The sequence below is a fragment of the Coturnix japonica genome, chromosome 14, assembly GCF_001577835.2.
Source record: "Coturnix japonica isolate 7356 chromosome 14, Coturnix japonica 2.1, whole genome shotgun sequence".
Classification (NCBI taxonomy): domain Eukaryota; kingdom Metazoa; phylum Chordata; class Aves; order Galliformes; family Phasianidae; genus Coturnix; species Coturnix japonica.
In genome coordinates, this window is record NC_029529.1 from 5,280,360 (window position 1) to 5,299,087 (window position 18,728).

An 18,728-nucleotide genomic window follows, 5' to 3' on the forward strand; every position below is an offset into this window, starting at 1 on the left:
CTGGGCTCTCTCCCACCCACACCCCCTTGTAGTTGAGAAGCACAGAGATGGGGTACCATGGCAATCTGGGCAGTCTGCCCCTCATCACTGTGCGGCATCCCATGCCAGCACACACACACAGACACTCCAGCAGACTCACAGCCACACACCACCAACCACATCTCACATCTTTCTGAGACTGCAGCATCTTTTTTCTTTTCTTACCAAATGCAACCAATCATTTTCTAAATTACCCAGGAGGAGAAAACCCCCTCCCCCATTTAAATAAAAAACCCCAAACATTCAAATCTATGTAACAAACCTCCAATATGCGCAATCTGATATTTGATTTTGCCCTGTTAACAACGCAAATTTGGATGCTGAGTTTTCCAGGCTGAACAGAGGCAGGTAGGAGACCTCAGAGCCAGATGATCGGACGTAACCTCCTACAAGCCATACACGTGGCCAAATGTTTAGACTCTTATTTGCTCTATTGGACTTGATCCCCTTCCAGAAAGCTGTCCTCCTCCCTGTGTGCTCTCAGTGAATTGTTACAGCCTATATCTCTGTAGTGCTTTGGTCTGCAGCACGAAACATCTCCTTGACTCCATCCTACCTTTATCTAGCTGGCTAAAGGACAGTGTAACCGTGTCTATCACTTTGACAAGGACTGGCTCTTTTCAGTGCCTGAGCAGTGAGCCACTGACATGCTTGTAATAAGATTTACTTACTAATCAGGGACAACAATTGACTGTGGTTAAGCTACCCCTCCTTACCTGTGCCTCAGTCTATCCCTGATCACAGTGGCCACATTTCCTTGCTCACTTCTGCAAAATGCTTGCCAGCATCTGACACAGGCTACCCCTGTTAGCTAGAACTGCCTGGGAAGTTACTGTGGCAGGTTTCCTGGTGGTTTCCTTAGGAATACCCTCCAGGTGCTATGGGTTTATCCCTGGTGAAGCCTGCCAAGGAGCAGCGGAGGTGAGAATTAATACATGAGAAACCCTGGGAAGGTTTGAGTGACGAAAGGAGCACACGCTCCAGTGTTTCTCTGGTCTGGTCTGATTATTTCTACTGAATGAAGCAGATTTCAGCTAAATATTTTCTGCTGCACCCTAATGGTCCTGCATCTGGTCAATATTTGCACATATACTGTGCAGCGCCAAACAAATGCAGTGCCAGCACGTAGCACTGAAGGACTTTCCCCAGGCTGCAGAGGGGCAAGCATCTCTTATAATGGACATCTTCCCAAGAAGGCTTTTCTGGACAGCCCCATCTCAGAGCTGTTGGTATGCTCATGCCCTCATGCATCGTGGTTATAGCATGCGGGGCCATGCGCTAGGACGCTAAAAAGCATTACAACTACTTGGGCTAAGAAAAGAATCGATAAATCAAACCATCACCATCATCATACGCAAGCGGCACATTAAGCCTCAGGGGCGTCCTCAGGACCAGCCTTCACATGCACAGCAAGCATTGCAGCTGTTTACTCGCTGCATCCCTCAGTCACACCACAAGCTTCTGCTTGGTGCTTGGCAGCATTAGGGACACCTTTGCCTTGCAGAGCATTCCTTCTACAGGACTCTGCTTGGAGGAGGATTCGCTCCCCAGCCAAGTAAACAGGTAATGCTTTACATCAGGCTTGTAGAGGACAATTCCAGGGTGTTGGCAACCTGAGATTTAAGGTACCGCCAACCAAGTAACGAAGCAAAACAGCCTCTTGGAATCCCATGGAAACAAAACCAAAGAGAAACAAAAAGTCTTGCTTTGGGAGCAGGCAGGGCTCAGAAAGATTTTGGTTTGTAACACAGTCTACCGACCAGACAGGTACATCTCCTTACTCCTGCGCTTTTTCTCCAGGCGTCTCAGACGTTTCTCCTCCCGACGTCGGGCCTCCTCTGCCTCCTGGTGCTGCCGGCACTTGTGGAAGTTCTCCACCACGACCCCCACGAACATGTTGAGCACGAAGAAGCTGACGATGAGCAGGAAGGAGATGAAGTAGAGAAGCATCCAAGGGTTATGGTTCTGGATGGGCTAGTGAGGCGGAGAAGAAAAAAATGAGAGAGAGAGGAGACGTGGCGTGGATGAGATGTGTGTAAGTCGGCATCTTTGGCACCACGTAGCTAAAAGACAGCACAGTGTGTGGGGAGGAGGAGAGTGCTGGGAGGACTTACATTTTTCCTCTTATTCATTTTTTACTGACTGGAATTGTGATTTTTTTTTTCTTTGTAAAACCTGCCCATGTCTCCATAACTCAGCTTATGGAATTTCTCTATTTATTTTGGCACTTACTTCACGTAGTTTAAAATAAATTTCAGTGCATCTGTAATCATCCCACCTCGATGACTTTTTTTGTAGGTAAAGACAAGTTTTGGCTTATTTTTTTGAGGTAAGTGCTCACTGTTAATGTTTCTTGCTTGTTATGGGACCTTCTGAAGCAGGAGAAAACTGAATGCAGAGGGTTACTGTAATTACTGTCAGATACGACCCATTGAAGACTCTTGAGTAACCTTTGCTGATGTCTCACATCATACAAACTGAATGCTTCTTTCATGATGTCTCTGGTTGTTTCCCCATCTCTTGCTTGTCTGCTCATATTCAGCAGGTCTTCCACGGAGCCACAGTGCAATAGAACACATGGGATAACTCAAGAACTATCACTGTAATCAGAATCCCCATCAGTGCTTGGCTGTATACTGCAAGGGGTGCAGCCACTATAAGAGCCATTCAGTGGAGGGCAGCAACACTCAGCTGTCTGATATGGACCTCAGGTAGGTCCCATAGTTCTGCTCCTCCCTGGCACTTGATCCTATGATTCTATTGTGATTCTGTGGTTCTAGGAAAATGCAGATTGGCTGGGTATATCACTGATGCTTGATGAAGTAAGAGATACAAACACATGCAGCTTATGGAACTTCAAAAACCAGTCACCCAAGTATGGAATTTCTGATGGCAGCACTCTTAATCTCTCAGTTCATTTATTACCTGTTGGTCAATACCCACAGCATCCAGACCATCATACATGATGTTCACCCAGCCGTCTTTGGAGGAAAGGACAAACAAGGACATGAGGGCCTGTATGAAGAAAGGCAGGGAAGACTGTTGTAGCATTTTAGCCCCCAAGGAGGAAACCAGTAACAGGCAATGCTCAACCAAACAATCCACAGCTCCTAACACTTGATCTGGCCTGGAGTTGGTGGAGAAATGCAACATACTGTGCTCTGATTTTACCTGTTTGCACATCTGACTTAAAAGTGAGCAAATTGATACGTCAGGCTGGCCAAATGTCATGAGGTTTCATAAAGTAATTAGGATACATCCCAGTTTCTACTATGGGCTTTCCAGCCAGTATAGGAGACCCTACTGGTTTTTGATTTGTAAATCTAACATTGGGAAGACAAAAGATTAAAAGTGACAGTTGAGATCCATGCAAAAACAGCTCTTCTAAGACAAAACTCTCTTATTAAAGAGGAATTGTTTAACTTTAGGAAGTCTGATTGCAAAACATCAACAGGTGACCTGATTCATTCCTACCCAAAGTCTGGGTTGTTTCTGATTGATGATATCTATGTCATTCTTGGAAGCTTCCTCTGATAGATGCTCTACACCTTTCTCAAAAATACATTTTAAATGCTCACTTACTAAAAACTGGTACCAAAAAATCCCACAGTGAGGACTTTACCTGTCCCAAATTGTCAAAGTTGTACTTCCGCCGAACCCATCTGTAGTGTGCATTAGTGCAGTCAGTCTTCGTAGTGATGTTTTTCACATCGGGACCATCGCAGTAGTAGAATTTGCCTTTAAAAAGCTGTATTTGAGAAGCCAAAAAAGAAAGAAGAACAAAAAAGGAGCAGCTGTGGAAAAGTTGTCCCCCTGATTTATCTCTCTGTCTCCTGGTAGAGCTTTTTGCCAAGTTCAAATTCCCTTTCTTTCCTCCCAGCTCAGATACCTGTCTCAACACACACAGCAGGAAACTAACCCAGGTGAAAATTCAGGTCTTGAGACAGAGGTGCTTCTTGCCTCAGACACAACAGAAGGAAGGAGATCCTTCTATCCTGCTCTGTTTTTATGGGGGCGGATAGGAATCTCTCCTCTGGAGGAAGAGCCTATATCCTATAAATCCCAGCACACAGAGCAAGCCAGGATAGCTGAAATCTGTTTTTTCCTACCCGTTGCCAGGGAGGTCTTGTCTTCTAATCCTGTGCACCTTCTAATAAGCAGATGTCAACTCCCCCCCTGAGAACTGCTTTTAGGGTCTGGCTTTTCTTTCCTAAGAACTAACTGAAATCTTTTCCTGGAGAGATTCAAACTCATTACTTCCATCTTAACCCCAGGTGACAAAAATTCTTTGGCAGCAGCTGCTTACAGATGGCAGTGATGAGGGAAATACTCTACCTGCACCCCTAAAATCCCAAAGATAATGAAGAAAGCACAGCAGATGAGAACAATATTCCCAATAGGCCTCAAGGAGGAGATCAAGGTTTCTACCACCAGCTTCAGACCTGGGGCTCTGCTGATGACTCTGAAAAAATAGCAAAACAATAAAGCCTTTTTTTTTCTTTTGTTTTTCTTTTTTAATGCATTTCATATTATTGTATGTTTGATTTTCCCCTCCTGTTTGGACAGCAGCAAAGCTATCGCACAGCCCCTCTCTATTTGCAGGCAGCATTCAGAGACGATTACTGATGAAGTTAGGCAACCACTTTCACAACAACAGAAAGTGTCACAACCACTTTCTAGTAACAGAGAGGAGGAAATACTCTCTACTGGCATGATATCATGGAAGATCCTATTACAGCTTGATCCCCTGTGATCAAAGCAGAGGGACACAAAGCAATGCCCACCTTGCCACCATTGGGATTACCAGAACCCTCACAAGCAAGGTCCAAGTGCTCTGCTGCCCTGCTGGCCCAGGCCTTGTGACAGCATCTCAAAAATAGTCATTTTGATTTGAATTTCAGTTCACGCAGTAATTAGTTCCTGAGTGGACTCTTCACCAATAAGGACCTGTGACCAACAGCTCCACAGCCAAAGGGTCATCCCATTAAAGAGCAGCATGGCTTGCTTGCTGTGAGGTGATGAAGAGACCAGGCATGCTCTGAGCACAGCCTGGAGCAGGTATTGTGGACAGCAAGTATCTTCCTTTTCTGTTTAAGTACCTAGAGAATGGCTCTCCCATAGGTGTCTGAAAAACCGGTTTGCACACAGAGGTGTAACCAGCCTGAGCAAGCTTTTCTGGGCAGGCAGGTGTATGGACTGAAGAACACCATGGGTTTTTTTTAGGAGGAGCCTGCAGAGCCCTTGCAGGGTAATAAAGCCCTTTCATACCTGCCAGACAAAGAAAACATCAGAAGCGTATGCTGCAGGGACAGAGGGTTTCAATATGGTCTTGCTGGGCTGCACATAAAGTGGCTGTCTGAACTGCATCTACAAAGCATTAGGAATGGCTCCTGGAGGAATCCCAGAAGCTGTAATAAGCGAAGCCACCCTCAGGCGTGATGGATTCCTCTCTATTAATAGGATCCGGCCTGGTTGGATTCTCCAAGACCGATTCTTTTTTCCCTTTATTTTTGCTTATGAGCTGCCTGCTTCCTGATTTCTGTCCCTAGTTATGTGTGTCAGACAGGTGCCATGAAAGCAAGCCAAGCCACAGTTTGTCCAGGGTGACCAGAGCAGCCAGCACTGCAAGGGGAAATCACTGCCACCAACAGAACAGAGTGTGGGAGCAAGAGAGGAGGCAAACACTTCTAAAGCTATTTGTCACCAAGGAAATACAGAGCAGCAGACAAACAGCTCTTGCTCTGTCAGTCATGGGCCTAAACAAGATTGCCTCTTTCTAATATTCTCATAAGCAAGCAGCTTTTCATGAGACAGCCTACAGGCCTCTGGAGGTGCCTATCTTACTGCCACTGAAATTTCATGAGAAAAGCCTCGTGTTTCTTTCTTGCTGAACAGGATGGAAATAGAACAGGAGCCACGAGCTGATAAATATCCCCCAAGCATTAACACCCTTTGTTATTGCATCACTGTAAACAAAATACAAATTCTCTTTATGTCTTTTCTCCCATAATGAAAGCATCTCTCACTCATATTCCTAGCTGAGAGCTAAAGTGTTTTGCAGCGATGTTAGATACGCAGGCACAGGAGAGGAGATACAGATGCCTGAGCTTATCAAATTATCATCAGCACCTGTTCAATTGCAAATTCTCTCCCAGCCAATGCTACCTTCCTGCTTGGGAATGGCACAGTTTAACAAGGAGCCAGACTGATTTGTAAAACGGTGATAAAACTGCAGGCTGGAGGAGGCATTCAGTGCACTAACTGCCTGGATATGATAACACCACTCGCTCCAAACGCCATCCGCTCTTCTCCACACTGGAGAAGACAAGTTATAATTAGAACTAATTTCACTCTTTTCAAAGGGTTTCACAAGATAAGAGCTCCCCAAAGATGATACCATGGTTCAGCTTTTTGTCTTAGTAAGCAACGCCTTGATGATCATACGCATTTTTCCCCAATTCCTGATTTATGAACACAAAACAAACCCTATCCAGGAACACACCGGAGAGGTCTCAAGGTCCGTAGCAGCCTCAAAACACGAAGGACACCCAGGATCTTTGCTCCTCCTGCTGATGCCATGGAGACAATGATGTCTATGATAGATACGAAGACCAGGACTCCATCCAGGACGTTCCAGCTGCTCTGCAGATAGGTGTTCTCCCCAGAGAAAAAGCCAAGAGCTACTACCTACAGCCAGGAGAGAAGGGACATACACACTGCATCCGTATCATAACTAAGTCAGATTTTCAGCCTCTGTCAGGCCTCACTACATGTCATGGGATGGAGATGTAATTACCTTAACCATCATTTCAGCCACAAAGATTGCAGTGAAGATGTAATTAGAAACACTCAGGAATATCCTCTCCTGCAAAACGTAAAGTAGCAAAAAGCAGCATGTTATTTAAAGAGGATAGGAAACAAACATCTTCTATCTTTCAGGGTCTTGCACTGCCAAGATTAAGATGTTCGTGTGAGATCAAGGAATGAAATCACTCACGGTGCTGTGCGGATCTATGTCTGGTCTCTCCAGTGCTATTGTGATGCAGTTGAGAAATATGAAGACCAGCACCACATGATCAAACATTTTGTGGGCAATGACCTTCTGGCACATCACTCGGAACCTGGAGAAAGATAAATAACCTTCAGATATTTGGGTTAGAAAGAGACTCCCACCTGAACAGCGTGTCCTTGAAAGCCACCAGCATCAGCCCACGTTGGTGAACAAGTCTCCCTCAACAAACACAAGTTTCTACCATTATCAGAAATAAATAAAGAGTAAACAGGCATAATAACAGCTATTATAAATGATGGTTAAACCATTCTTCTTCTCAGACAGGCATGGAGTGACCCATGCAACAATTCTGCCACAGTTAACAGAAAAGTTACCTAAAAATCAAGGGTCAGATTTATAAAACACTCAGTACTTCTGCTTTGGAAGGATCTTTCCCAAGGCAAGGTCAGCTATAAATGTCATATTCCTTTACTGCTCAGACATGGTGGGCTGGGATTTCTTACCTATTCTGTGGGGAAAACAAGTAGAGGGACCAATCCTCGTGACTCTTGCACCACTCTGGTTTGTAGGGCTCCAGGACTTTACGAATCCGGTAGCAGTAACTCTGGATAGAAAAGAAGAAACACCTTTTCTTCCTCTTTTATTTTCCTGCCTCTTCAGCTTCCACAGTCCTTTTGTGAAAGGGAGCAGTACCTGGGCATTTCAGAGTGCCTGAAGGTAGTCCCAGCACTGGGGCAGAGCTAAGGCACGCATAGGGAGGGGTTGCCATATTTTTCCAGTGAAATAGGGGGGAAAGGAGGGAAAGAAAGGGGCTGCTTTACAAACATGACAAATCAAGGCTCCTAGGTATGTGTCATTTTGAGATCCAAAGTTGTGTCAGAACCAAAAAGGCCTCAAACAATCACAAAATTAAACAGTGTAAAAAAACACTCTTTCTGGATTTCCAAACCTTCAAGATACCAAACAGCTCCTGAGAGCAAAGTCATGAGTTCTCTGGTCTACAGCTCATTTTTGGAGGCTTCCTGACCAAGAAGACAATAGCAGCCAGACAAAAAGAAAACAGGTAAATGCCAGCACATTCTGTTAGAGACCACTGCAAGTGTAACAGCCCACACCATTAGTGTGAAAACCTTTTGGGAAACAGAAAGCCATAGATTGGTTTTATCTATACCAGCCAACAGGCCCCAACACATCTGAGCCTGGGCTGGATTTTTAATCAGCCTTCTTGGAGCTCAGGCTGATTAAAAGTGTCTGATTAAGCAGCCACTTAATGCACGAGTACCCAATTTTCCCCTCAGCTTACATCCTCCATGTCATCCTCATAGTCCACGGCCTCTTCCTTGTGGCCATCGATGTGCAGGAAGAACTCGCTGGGGACGTGCACCATCTTGCCATTGCAGTCTTGGTACTCAGCAGGCAGAACAGCCATGGGGCTGATACTGAGCGAATGGCGCATGGGGGGCAGCTGCAGCAGCTCGGGCAGGTCGAGGGAGCTGCGGTAATCCAAGGATTCTGCCCGGCGGTGCAATGAGGGCCTGCTGACCGTGCTGGACTTGGCATCATCAGAGTCATCGTCTGTGCTGCCTTTCCCCTCCCCGGAGAGCAAAGACTCTCTTTCACCAGATTGGTTCTTCTTCTTGAGGCTTGGGGCTCTGCCCAGGCTGTTCCAGCTTGAGCGTCGGCTTCCCCAGTTGCTGTTGGTACCCCAGTTGGCACAAGGGGAACTGCGGAGGCTGGACTGAGAGAGGAGAAAGACATCTGAGGGTTTGTTTGCAGGAAGAAGGAAAGGGTATGACATTTTCTCCAGACTGAAGGCATTCCTTAGACTAAACTCATAGCACAGCTACCGAACCAAACCTCCACGCTGCATCACATCCTACTGTCCTGGGAATGGCAGTTGTGCATAAGAACTGAACCCAAAGATGCAACTGCCAAAGCAGCATTTTCTTTCCTCACATCCAAGTGGTTTTAGCACACAACCTCCCTGGCTTCCAGAAGGGTCACCCAAGTCACTTGGAAACTGTGCTCAAATTTGCATTGCTTTTTCTTCAATATGCTGCATAAGAAGGTAGAATGAATGTCTTTCTCACAGTGAATTCCTGGCTGTGAGCAGTGTGTTAGTGCCATTTGGTTGGCAGGTGATTGTTACACTAAGAACACTTAAGGTCAGCACAGGAAAACCAGAAGGAAAACTCCCTTCATGGCTTCCTCCCAGCATAGAAACAAGGCAAACTGCCTTTCTCCTCCTGTTCCTCAATGTTGGCCAGCTCTCCTTTGACTGCTTCATCTCCCTTTGGCTGTTGGCACTGACGTGTTCTCAGAGAGAGGATTCAAACCATGAACAACCCTCTCCAGCTACTCACAATCCCACGAATCCCCAAGGCAAACAGCAGTCATCTCTATTTTCCTTTCAAAAGCATTACCTTGACTAAGCAGCTTACCAAAGGGATCCTGACTGTCTCTGTATAAAGAGCCTTCACAGTCTGCTGCCTTGATTTGAACATGATATTGCAGTTACAGACCAGAAGAATAGGACAGATAAACAGCAGCAGAAATCCACTTTGTCTATTAATTCTGCTCCCTCTGTTTTCACAGAGCTGCCCTCCTGCTCCCTGGTTGCAGGCAAAATACAATCAGTTGCCACGCCAGCCAGCTCCAGCCTGATCTCTGCTCCGTGAGCTGTGCCCAGTGGCAATCAGTCTGCTCACATTTTGCTTTCTCTATTTCCCCTCCAACAGGGCTGCCATACGGTAAAGGGGGCTCAGCTGCTGGGGTCAAATGCTTCATTTCCTGCAGATTCCAGCTCCAACCCTAAAACGCTTATACTCATTCTGCTCCGCAGGGACACTTGACACCAAGACAGCATAGCATGGCCAGTGAATTTGGCAGAAAGTGCCTGCTTCTCCTCAGAGTGGTTTGCTAGGCCGGCTGCATGAACCCGTGACTTATTTCACATTGCTGCTCTCCAGAGAGGAGGCCTGACATGGACTTCTGATCAGATACTGGGCAGGAAAACACTGAATCCCAGTGCATCCCTCTCTGCCCACCTCACACACTCACTGTCATTGAATGCAATGCTGTCACTGTCCTGCCAACAGTATCACACATACTCATTTCTCCCTCTGGAATTTGCTCTTCTGCCTTTCTGCATATTTCCCATCCCTCTGCCTTCTCCATTTTACAGCAATGTACACACAGTGAGGAACACAACAGCTGGCCCTGCTGAGTTGTGGCAGCACCAGAAGTCCCAGCAAACCAGAATCGCTGCATAGAACTTAATGCATGCAACGCCTGTGCTACTTTCAGGCACTTGAGTGAGAGTTGATAGCCTTGAAAACCTACCGAGGACTTCTGATCGTAGGTCAGGGGATCTAGAGAAGCGTTACTCCCTCTCCTCGAGTCCACAAAAGTGTGCACTGAATCCATGTGTGGGGAACACTTTGGGGTGGGCATCGGTGTGGCAGCGGTGCGCATGATTATAGGGGGTGGCATGCTGCCCCTGCCCTCCAGGTGCCCATTCGGGGTGACGGCAAGTGAGTACATCTTCATCTCTGGAAAGAAGGGGAGAGAGAACACACAGTGGATGTTCAGCCACAGTGAAAGAATCACAGAATCACAGAATGGACTGGGTTGAAAAGGACCATAATGATCATCCAGTTTCAACCCCCTGCTATGTGCAAGGTCACCAATGAGCAGATCATGCTGCCCAGAGACACATCCAGCCTGACCCTGAATGTTTCCAAGGATGGGGCATCCACAACATGCTTGGACAACCTGTTCCAGTGCATCACCACACTCTGAGTCAAAAAAAAAAATCACTCATCAAAACAGACATTTCTCCTTGGGTCTTTCAGGAACTCCACCAACCAGAGATAAAAAATTGTGGGGAATACTGAGATTAACTGACCACACTGAAAGACACAAAGCAAATGCCATAGTGTTCTCTAAAGGAAGCTTCTTTTGCTTGGTGTTTCAGGGGATTAGGAGAGCGGAGTCACAGCTTTTTGGTTCTGAAAGAGAGTTTCCAGGTAAAGGGCACTGAGGACTGGCTAAACTCAGCCTACAAAGTCAATCTGTTCTCCCTGACATAGCCTCCTGTGCAGAGATTTTTATGCTGTTCTGATGCGCTCTGAGTTCCTTCGCGTGGAAGGCACGAAGCAAACATTAGTCACTGCCTTTAGTCATCTGTTCAGAGGGCAGGAAATGGAAACGGCTTCTAAACAGCTACACGCCTGGAAGAATAAACCTTCTGTAACAGAGAAATTGAATGGTGTAACTGAATGTGGTAATGGTAGAAAGCATTTCATCTGTACAGCACCTATGGACTGCTACAACTGTATTCAAACTGAGTACAGACCAGATGTAATGCCTCTGGTCCTATGGAGCGCAATAACAGCCCAAACCATCAGCCTACTTTCAAACACAAGAGTGAAGTTGAATTAACTCTTCTTTTACTGGGTTTAGTTGAGCGTCAGTCCTAGGGAGGGGAAAGAATGGGACCAACTGTGAAGGGCAGGAAAGATGGAGAAGTCTGCAGTGAGAAATCCAAGTAAGCACATTACCCCTGCTATTTCTCCTCCACCGTCTGTTTTGTAATGCAATGTGCTTCTACTGTATCATCTGTTTAGTTGCTGGCTTGGACACAAGTATCTGATCTGCACCACAGAAGTCCCTGGGAACATTGCCACTCACTTCAAGGGGTGGAAGATCCAGCACAAAATTGCTCATCTGCAATACACGTTCCCCTTGCCAGTGTATCTGTTTACAGACCAATGGCATTGTAATAGAATCGTTAATGTCCTTATGCTGTTTAGTCACTGGTTGGCAAACAGGAGGCTTATGGAGACACACCATTTCTCATGGACTTTGACAAAAAGCTCAGCCCTGTTTTCTGTTCTTCTACTACCTGAGAAAAGGTGAAAACATTTCTATCCCATAGAACTCTCTTATTATTTGAAATTGTCCAGCAAATAGTTGGTGCAAAGGAAATTTAAGCTGTGAGTCTCCTTGCCAGCTATTTGCAATGGAGATTCCTCTCCTCATTTGGAGTTTGGAACTCGTTATTTGATCTGCAGCCTGAGTAGCTCTGTCACCTTACTGTGATCTAGCTCTGTCTCAGCTTCCTCAACAAATTACTTCTGCCTCTTCCTAAGCTGAATTCCATCTGTTTACCACAATCAGCATCATTTCTTTAGCTGAAATGACCCCTAGTTTAGAAACACTTAAAGTAATCCTAACAAAAGCTTAAGCTGAGCATAAAAACACAGAGAGACTAAACCAGCTCCTGTTTACCACTGTACTATTCACTCTTTCTGTATCTGATCCCATTCTTTCCCCTACCTCGCTGCAAACACTACAGAGTGAAAACCGTCTCCTATTATCCCATACTTACTGTACAGTAGTACAGTGTGGACTTATTTCAAACCAGTTGTCAGGTCCCCCTGTAACACAAATAATCAGCGCCATTTCCATCAATCAAACCTCACCTAAATACTCTTGTGAGAGGAATCAAAAAGAACAGATGAGAACATGATTGATTAGAAGAGCTGCTGAGACGTCGTGTGAGAATACTGCTGTCAGCAAACTCTTTTGTGGTAACAACACAGAAGAAGCAATGAGACATAGCTGAATATTCTACTACAGCTGAAACTAGGAAAGACATTTGTGTAAAGGAAATATCAGTGCTCATTTAGCTACCCAACACGCTTCACGGAGCTGCTCTGTTAACACACCCATCAGACTAATTGTGAATCAAAAAGGATTCTTCCACTTCCTTCCATACATTTCAAGGAGATGGCGACTGTGGATTCAGAGCTGTAGCACAACTCAAATTCATGGGAAAACAGGAGATCCTACCTGTTGCATGGAGGTCTTTCAGCTTCTCAAAATCATCATCAAAGTTGGCAGATGTCTTGTCCTCATCTGTGTCTGACCTATTGGCATCCCCCTGAAGAGAGAAGAAGTTAATTAACAGATCTGATTCATTTCACCTTTAGCACAAAGGCCATTTGGATTAGTTAGCAGCTCAGAGATACCTCAGCTTATTGTGGTCAGTTAGAGGACTAGGACAGGAGATTGCCAAGCCCTAGGAATGACCCTTTTTCCTAGATATGATTCATTTTCACTCTTAGAAAGGATGATGCTGTGACTGCGATGACTGTTCCTGCAGTGTTGCTGCACAGTTCCTTCACTGTGCCCAGCCTGCTACTAATAATGACCAGCCTAAGTCATGTGCAAGCCTATCACCAAAGAGATATTGGCCTGTTCTCTTCTGCTGGTGGATCTGCACTGAGAAGGGATTCTGGCAGGCTATCAACATGGCTGACTTGATCCATCAAGACCTCAGTAAAGCAATGCAAACCAGTAGCAAGAGGCTGGACTGAAGCAGCTGAGCCTAGAGAAAGGAGCAGAGCTCCTTAACTGATGCCTGAACAAATTACCACAGTTTCTAGAGACATGGTGCTAAAGCGTTAGTGAACTTAATTTCATCCGTGATGCTGCTAACCGGTGCAGCCAAACAGACAGGATGACTGAAAGGTTTAAGCTCCCTTATTAATTTTCTCTGTATCGGAACAGAAACACCACTGCAGAGTAGCTGAAAGATCTGCATCATTTTGGAAGGTTTTTTGGCTTCTCTGGAGCAGCTCTGGGGCAGGTTTCAAAACGACACAGGAACAATGGAAGCACAAATATGCAATTGTGATCCTGTTTGAAATTCGGCTGCTTGTTGTCCTAAGCGCAAGTGAGGAATAGTCTGTACTAAAAATGGTTTTGTGGCCAGCTAAGCCTATTCTTTTCTAGGGATACGCCTGCCAAACTTGCTCCACAGGCAGATCAGAAGCTGAGATCAAGCTGAGACTGTGTACTGTGATTCACAGTGTAATTTTTACTGTCCTTGCTGAAATATTGCTGATGGTTCAGAGCTTCAAGCAGCTCTAATGTGCACCCTCTTAGCTGCACAAGTCTCCCAGGAGTCACTCTCCACCCAAGGGAAAGAAACACCTGAGCCAAGGGAGGAGTGGTGCACATCAGTGTCTGTCATCGCTGCTAACAGAGCTTCTTTGCAGGAGGGCAAAGTCAAAGAGGTCAGAACACGGATTTCTGCCAACATACCAACAGAACTAGGGATGAAAAAAGAGAAGTCAGCTCCATCCAGCTCCCATTTCTTCCTGGGACTTATCCAAGGAGACTGTAACAGTCTCTGGTTTACAAACAGAGATAAGTTATGCATTTATAAGTGAACCGAGCTCTTGCAGCCAAAACACAGCCCTGAGAAGGCTTTGCTGTAGCACAGCTGATACCTCACTGTGAGGCATCTGACAAGCCCATAGGCTTGATGTCAAATTCTATAATAAATGGAAGTGGAGAGCAAAATGTGCCCTGCAAATGTCATTCCTGTGGTTGCTGGCCTTTTCCGAGGCAGCACTGAGTGAATAATACAAGCTTTGAAAAGTTCTCCTTACACATATTTAAATCGCAGTCCACAACAGCTCCGAAAGGAGCCATTAAACCTGAGCAAGAAATGACAGCCAATAGGCCGGGTCTGTAATCATACACTCAGACAAGATTGCACAAGGCTGCATATTTCTGGCTTTGTATTAGCAGGTGATTCAGCCTCTGAGAAGGCATGCAGGTAAGGAACAGGATCTACACAATCGTGGCTAGAACGTACATCTTCATCTGCCACGCATTCCTAGCACATGAATAAAGCAAAGGTATTACAGTATCCAGAGCAAAGCCAGCAAGAAACACTACGAAAAGGACATGAGTTTGGAAGCAAACAGCATTAATATTAGCTTTGTCTCATGGGACAAAGCTTGCTCTTGGAACAGGATCTTCATGCTCCTCGCAGCCAGCTGTTCTAGATCTTCAGAACATGGGCCCCACTGCACAAGCCATCAAGATGCTCACTCATGCAATGCAGAGCCATTCATTCTGAAAGCAGAGAGCTGGACCACTCGCATCTCCTCTGTGTGTGCAGGTGGCACTCACAGCCCTCAGCATCCACAAAACAGCCCTCAGCAACATACAGCAGGGTTGTTTTTTCACAATCCAGGTCTTGGTTCCCATTGTTTCAATTAATTTTTCTCTGTTAGTGCTGTGAGGAAGCTAGGAGGGATGTTTTAATAATGAATCTAGGCAGACATCCTTAAAGGACATAATGCGGCTGTGTTGGCTTGAGAGAAGGGAACTGTTGGTCCATGAATATTTCAATTATATTCCATGGTCTGTGATGGCTTGTCTAAGTGCGATATAAACACAGCAAATGAGAGCGTGGTGCCATTTCTGGGGGAAAAAAATAAAAATGGAAAGTGAAAAAAACCCATAAAAACAGAGTTTCTTTCCCTTGGGAACTAAGGCGGTGAAAAATGAAACCACTTTCTCGTTTTGTTTCTTAGTCAGTGCGTCTCTGAAGCCACTCCAGCTTTTCCTTCTTGATGGTCACAGAAATAAAAAAGCAATAATTAAAAAATTCCAAAGCGTGACATAAGCCTTTCTGATAGCACCGCTCCCAGCTTTCACTGAGACTGGATGACTTTTGCTAAGTCTCAAACTCATTTCCATTTGCATTTGCACCAGGACTTTGAAAAACAATGTTACAGACATTAACTTCAAGTGTGAGTAGAAATTTATGTGGCCCTGTATCGTATCTTGAAATTTAATGTTTGCAGCCTTGCAAGACGGCTTTTTAAATGGCTGTGCCACTAGCCTCAAATAACAGACAGGGGATAGAGTCTCAAGCAGAGCCCTGGATTTACCAGCTTGCATCCTACCTGCTCCACATGACATGAGGTGACCCATGAAGAAACACAAAAGACAGCATATATGTGAAATTTAGGCAAGCTAAATCCATCCCAAGTGACTTCCACCCTGCAGCAGATTAACCAAAGTGTTGCTCATCCAAGTCTCGTGCCAAGTCCAGCAGGCCTTATTTGCAAGGACAGACTCAAATGAGCTCCACATGCCAAACCCAGCTAATCTGCACTGCTTAACATTAAGGTTATTGATGCCTGCATGGTTGGATCCACTGATGTGAACTGATACATACAGTCCTGCTTGCACATGGCTTGCACTTTCTCCCTCCCCCTGCTCAGACCTCCTACCTCTGCCTGGAAGCCTTCCACCAGAATGGCAACCAGAAGGTTGAAGAGCACATAATTGCCGAAGGTCATCAGGGCCACAAAGTAGAGTGCTGCCCATGAAGATGTTGATGCCATCCCGTTGTACAGGACCACATTCCAGTCCTCTTGAGTGAGGATCTGCAGAGAGGTGAAGGGGAAGACTCTGATTACTCCACTCCTCTCATGTACAGCAGCTGCATTCAATTCCTCGCTGACATCCTCATTTCTTCCTCTCCTTCTGACCTTTTCTAAGCATAATTATGAGCAGGTCTCATGAGACAGAAAGCAAAACATTCATTTAGTCAGAGCTTCGCACATGAGAGCTCTCCCCTGACCAAACCTCCCCTCTCTGCAGGAGGATTTAATGTCCTGCTGCCCATAAAGATGACTAGCAATATAAAAAATATGGTAGCAAAAGTTCCATTAATTGGTGGGGGTACTGCCTCCTTCAATAACCACTAATATGTAACAAACCTGGGGCCAGGGCTGTTGTCCCCTCTAGAGATGCTCTTTTTAAGGTATATTTTCAAGGGCAGGAAACATGATATATGACAAAATAAATGACATGAGGTGGCTTAAGAAACTCAGTGAAATAAAACAGTTTCCATTGGGCAAGACTACTGACAAACTGGGCAAAAAAATAGGCATCTTTGCAAAGTCTTGCTCCAAGGGATCTTCCCCAGGGACTCCTACTCTCCTAGCTTCCCTGGAGCTCAGAAATCCAGGGCCCTATGGAAAACAGAAGAGAGCTGCATGCTGCTCATTAATTCAGGCTTACAGTGGCCTTTAACCCTCCTGAATAGATCTGGGGGTAAGAATGCAGTCAGTAGTGCTAAGCCATGTCTCTTGTTAACCTTCATTGGATGTAGGGTTGAACCCTTGAGCTCTGTACCAACTATATTTGTCAATGGGACTGTCAGAATAAATGCAGAAGTCTGTATTTATGTTGGAAAAAAACCAAAACAGAACAAAACCAAACCAATTCTCTGAGACTACAACTGATTTCTCCTTGCTTCTTTGCAAGAAGAAAAACTGTAATACGTTACAACATTCACAGTGAAGGCTCTGGACTGATTTGCACCTTGCATTTAGAAACTTTGCTTAATACTGTTTACACTGCGCTCCATTTGCTGCACTTAGGCTGTAAGGACTGAGCTTTTAAACAGAAAAGACTAATCTTTATATTTAGAATGTCCTGGACGTAGCAGCTATTTGCTCCATTATGGAATAGCCAGTAATTTCAAGTATATAACAGACCCTGGCCACAGAGGAAACACAGCTTTTGGCATAAAGACTTCCTCATAATAAAGAGCCAGCAACTCCAGCTCTGAATTGTGACAGCATTTGCTACTCTTGGTTAAATGCAATTGTTCAGAAAGTGCATTCTCTGTGTGTGCAGTGAAGACAAGTGAGGAGACAGATATCTACACAACAGGAGAAGAATGGACAGCAGACTGCGGGTCTTGACCTTAACTACTCTATAAAGGGAAGATAAGGGTGGATTTTCAAGTCTTCTTAGACTTTTACAGACAAAAGGATTTGGAGCTTACCTGAAATACTGTCACAATGGCCCAGAGCAAGGAATCGAAATTCTTTCTATCTGGAACTGTGTCTCCTGTATCAGTCTTCAGACTGAACTTGCATCCAAAAAGATGCATGCCGAGAATGCTGGAATGGGAGGAAAAAAAAAAGAAATAAATGGGAGAAATACATTATTGTGCAAAATACGGTTGCAGGAAGGGTGGCAGTACTTTAAAAAAGTACTGTGTTTTGGGCATGTTTTCCCCTCCCAGTGTTCCGTGTGCCAGTGGTATCCCTCAGGAAAACAGGCTCTGCATTATCACTGACACACATGATCACCGATCAAATCCTGCTGTTTGGCTCCTGTGTGTCGTGTGTCATTATAATTATCTACACTGAAGTCAAATCAGGCATCTCTTGTTTCTAGAAAATGACAAACCACATTGCCAGCTGCCTAATCCATCCAGAACAGGATCCTAAGGAACATTATGGAGTCAAACAGACAAATGCCTCGGAGTCTGTATAACCTCCCCCTCAAATACAAGGCTGGTAGAGTCCAGTTTCTGACAGCTTGCTGAGACACATATAAAGAAGATTCCTAAGAACTCCAGAGCCACTGTTTTACTGTTGTTGCCTGTTTGTGTTCTTCATTCATCTACAGAACTACAGTTTTGAACAGAAAACAGAGGCTGCAAGGAAATAAATCATCTGTTGAATGTCTGCTTGTCAGTCTATTGTGAGCACTGCTGTCACGCAGACAGCCTCGCAAACGTGCTGCATTCTCATCTATGCATTATATAAGCAAGCGGAACAATTAATGGAAAGAGAAGAACTGCAGCCTCTGGTACCTGAAGATAAAGATGAAGAGCATGAGCAACATGCAGAAGGTGGCAACGTTGTCCATGGTCTTCATGAGGACGACAAGCTGCCGCTGCAGGGCCGGCATGAAGCGCACCAGCTTCAGAACCCGCAGGAGCCGGAAAGTCCGCAGCACAGAAAGACCGCCATCGGATTGCCCGATGATCTCCCAGACG

General features: G+C 45.3%; 1 protein-coding gene across 1 annotated transcript in view; it reads right to left on the bottom strand.

Moving 5' to 3' along the window:
- The window catches only part of CACNA1H (calcium voltage-gated channel subunit alpha1 H), a 191,087-nt gene that overhangs the window by 27,706 nt on the left and 144,653 nt on the right, over positions 1-18,728 (bottom strand). Inside the window, exons 12-25 of the mRNA XM_015876890.2 lie at positions 18,543-18,728; positions 17,724-17,841; positions 16,156-16,311; positions 12,908-12,998; positions 10,394-10,602; positions 8,355-8,789; positions 7,555-7,655; positions 7,037-7,160; positions 6,836-6,904; positions 6,542-6,726; positions 4,375-4,501; positions 3,662-3,787; positions 2,965-3,054; positions 1,800-2,013 (exon numbers count right to left, since the gene is read on the bottom strand). Of these exons, the coding sequence (XP_015732376.1) occupies positions 1,800-2,013; positions 2,965-3,054; positions 3,662-3,787; positions 4,375-4,501; positions 6,542-6,726; positions 6,836-6,904; positions 7,037-7,160; positions 7,555-7,655; positions 8,355-8,789; positions 10,394-10,602; positions 12,908-12,998; positions 16,156-16,311; positions 17,724-17,841; positions 18,543-18,728 (2,231 nt within the window). The remainder of the gene's footprint in view (positions 1-1,799; positions 2,014-2,964; positions 3,055-3,661; positions 3,788-4,374; positions 4,502-6,541; positions 6,727-6,835; positions 6,905-7,036; positions 7,161-7,554; positions 7,656-8,354; positions 8,790-10,393; positions 10,603-12,907; positions 12,999-16,155; positions 16,312-17,723; positions 17,842-18,542) is intronic.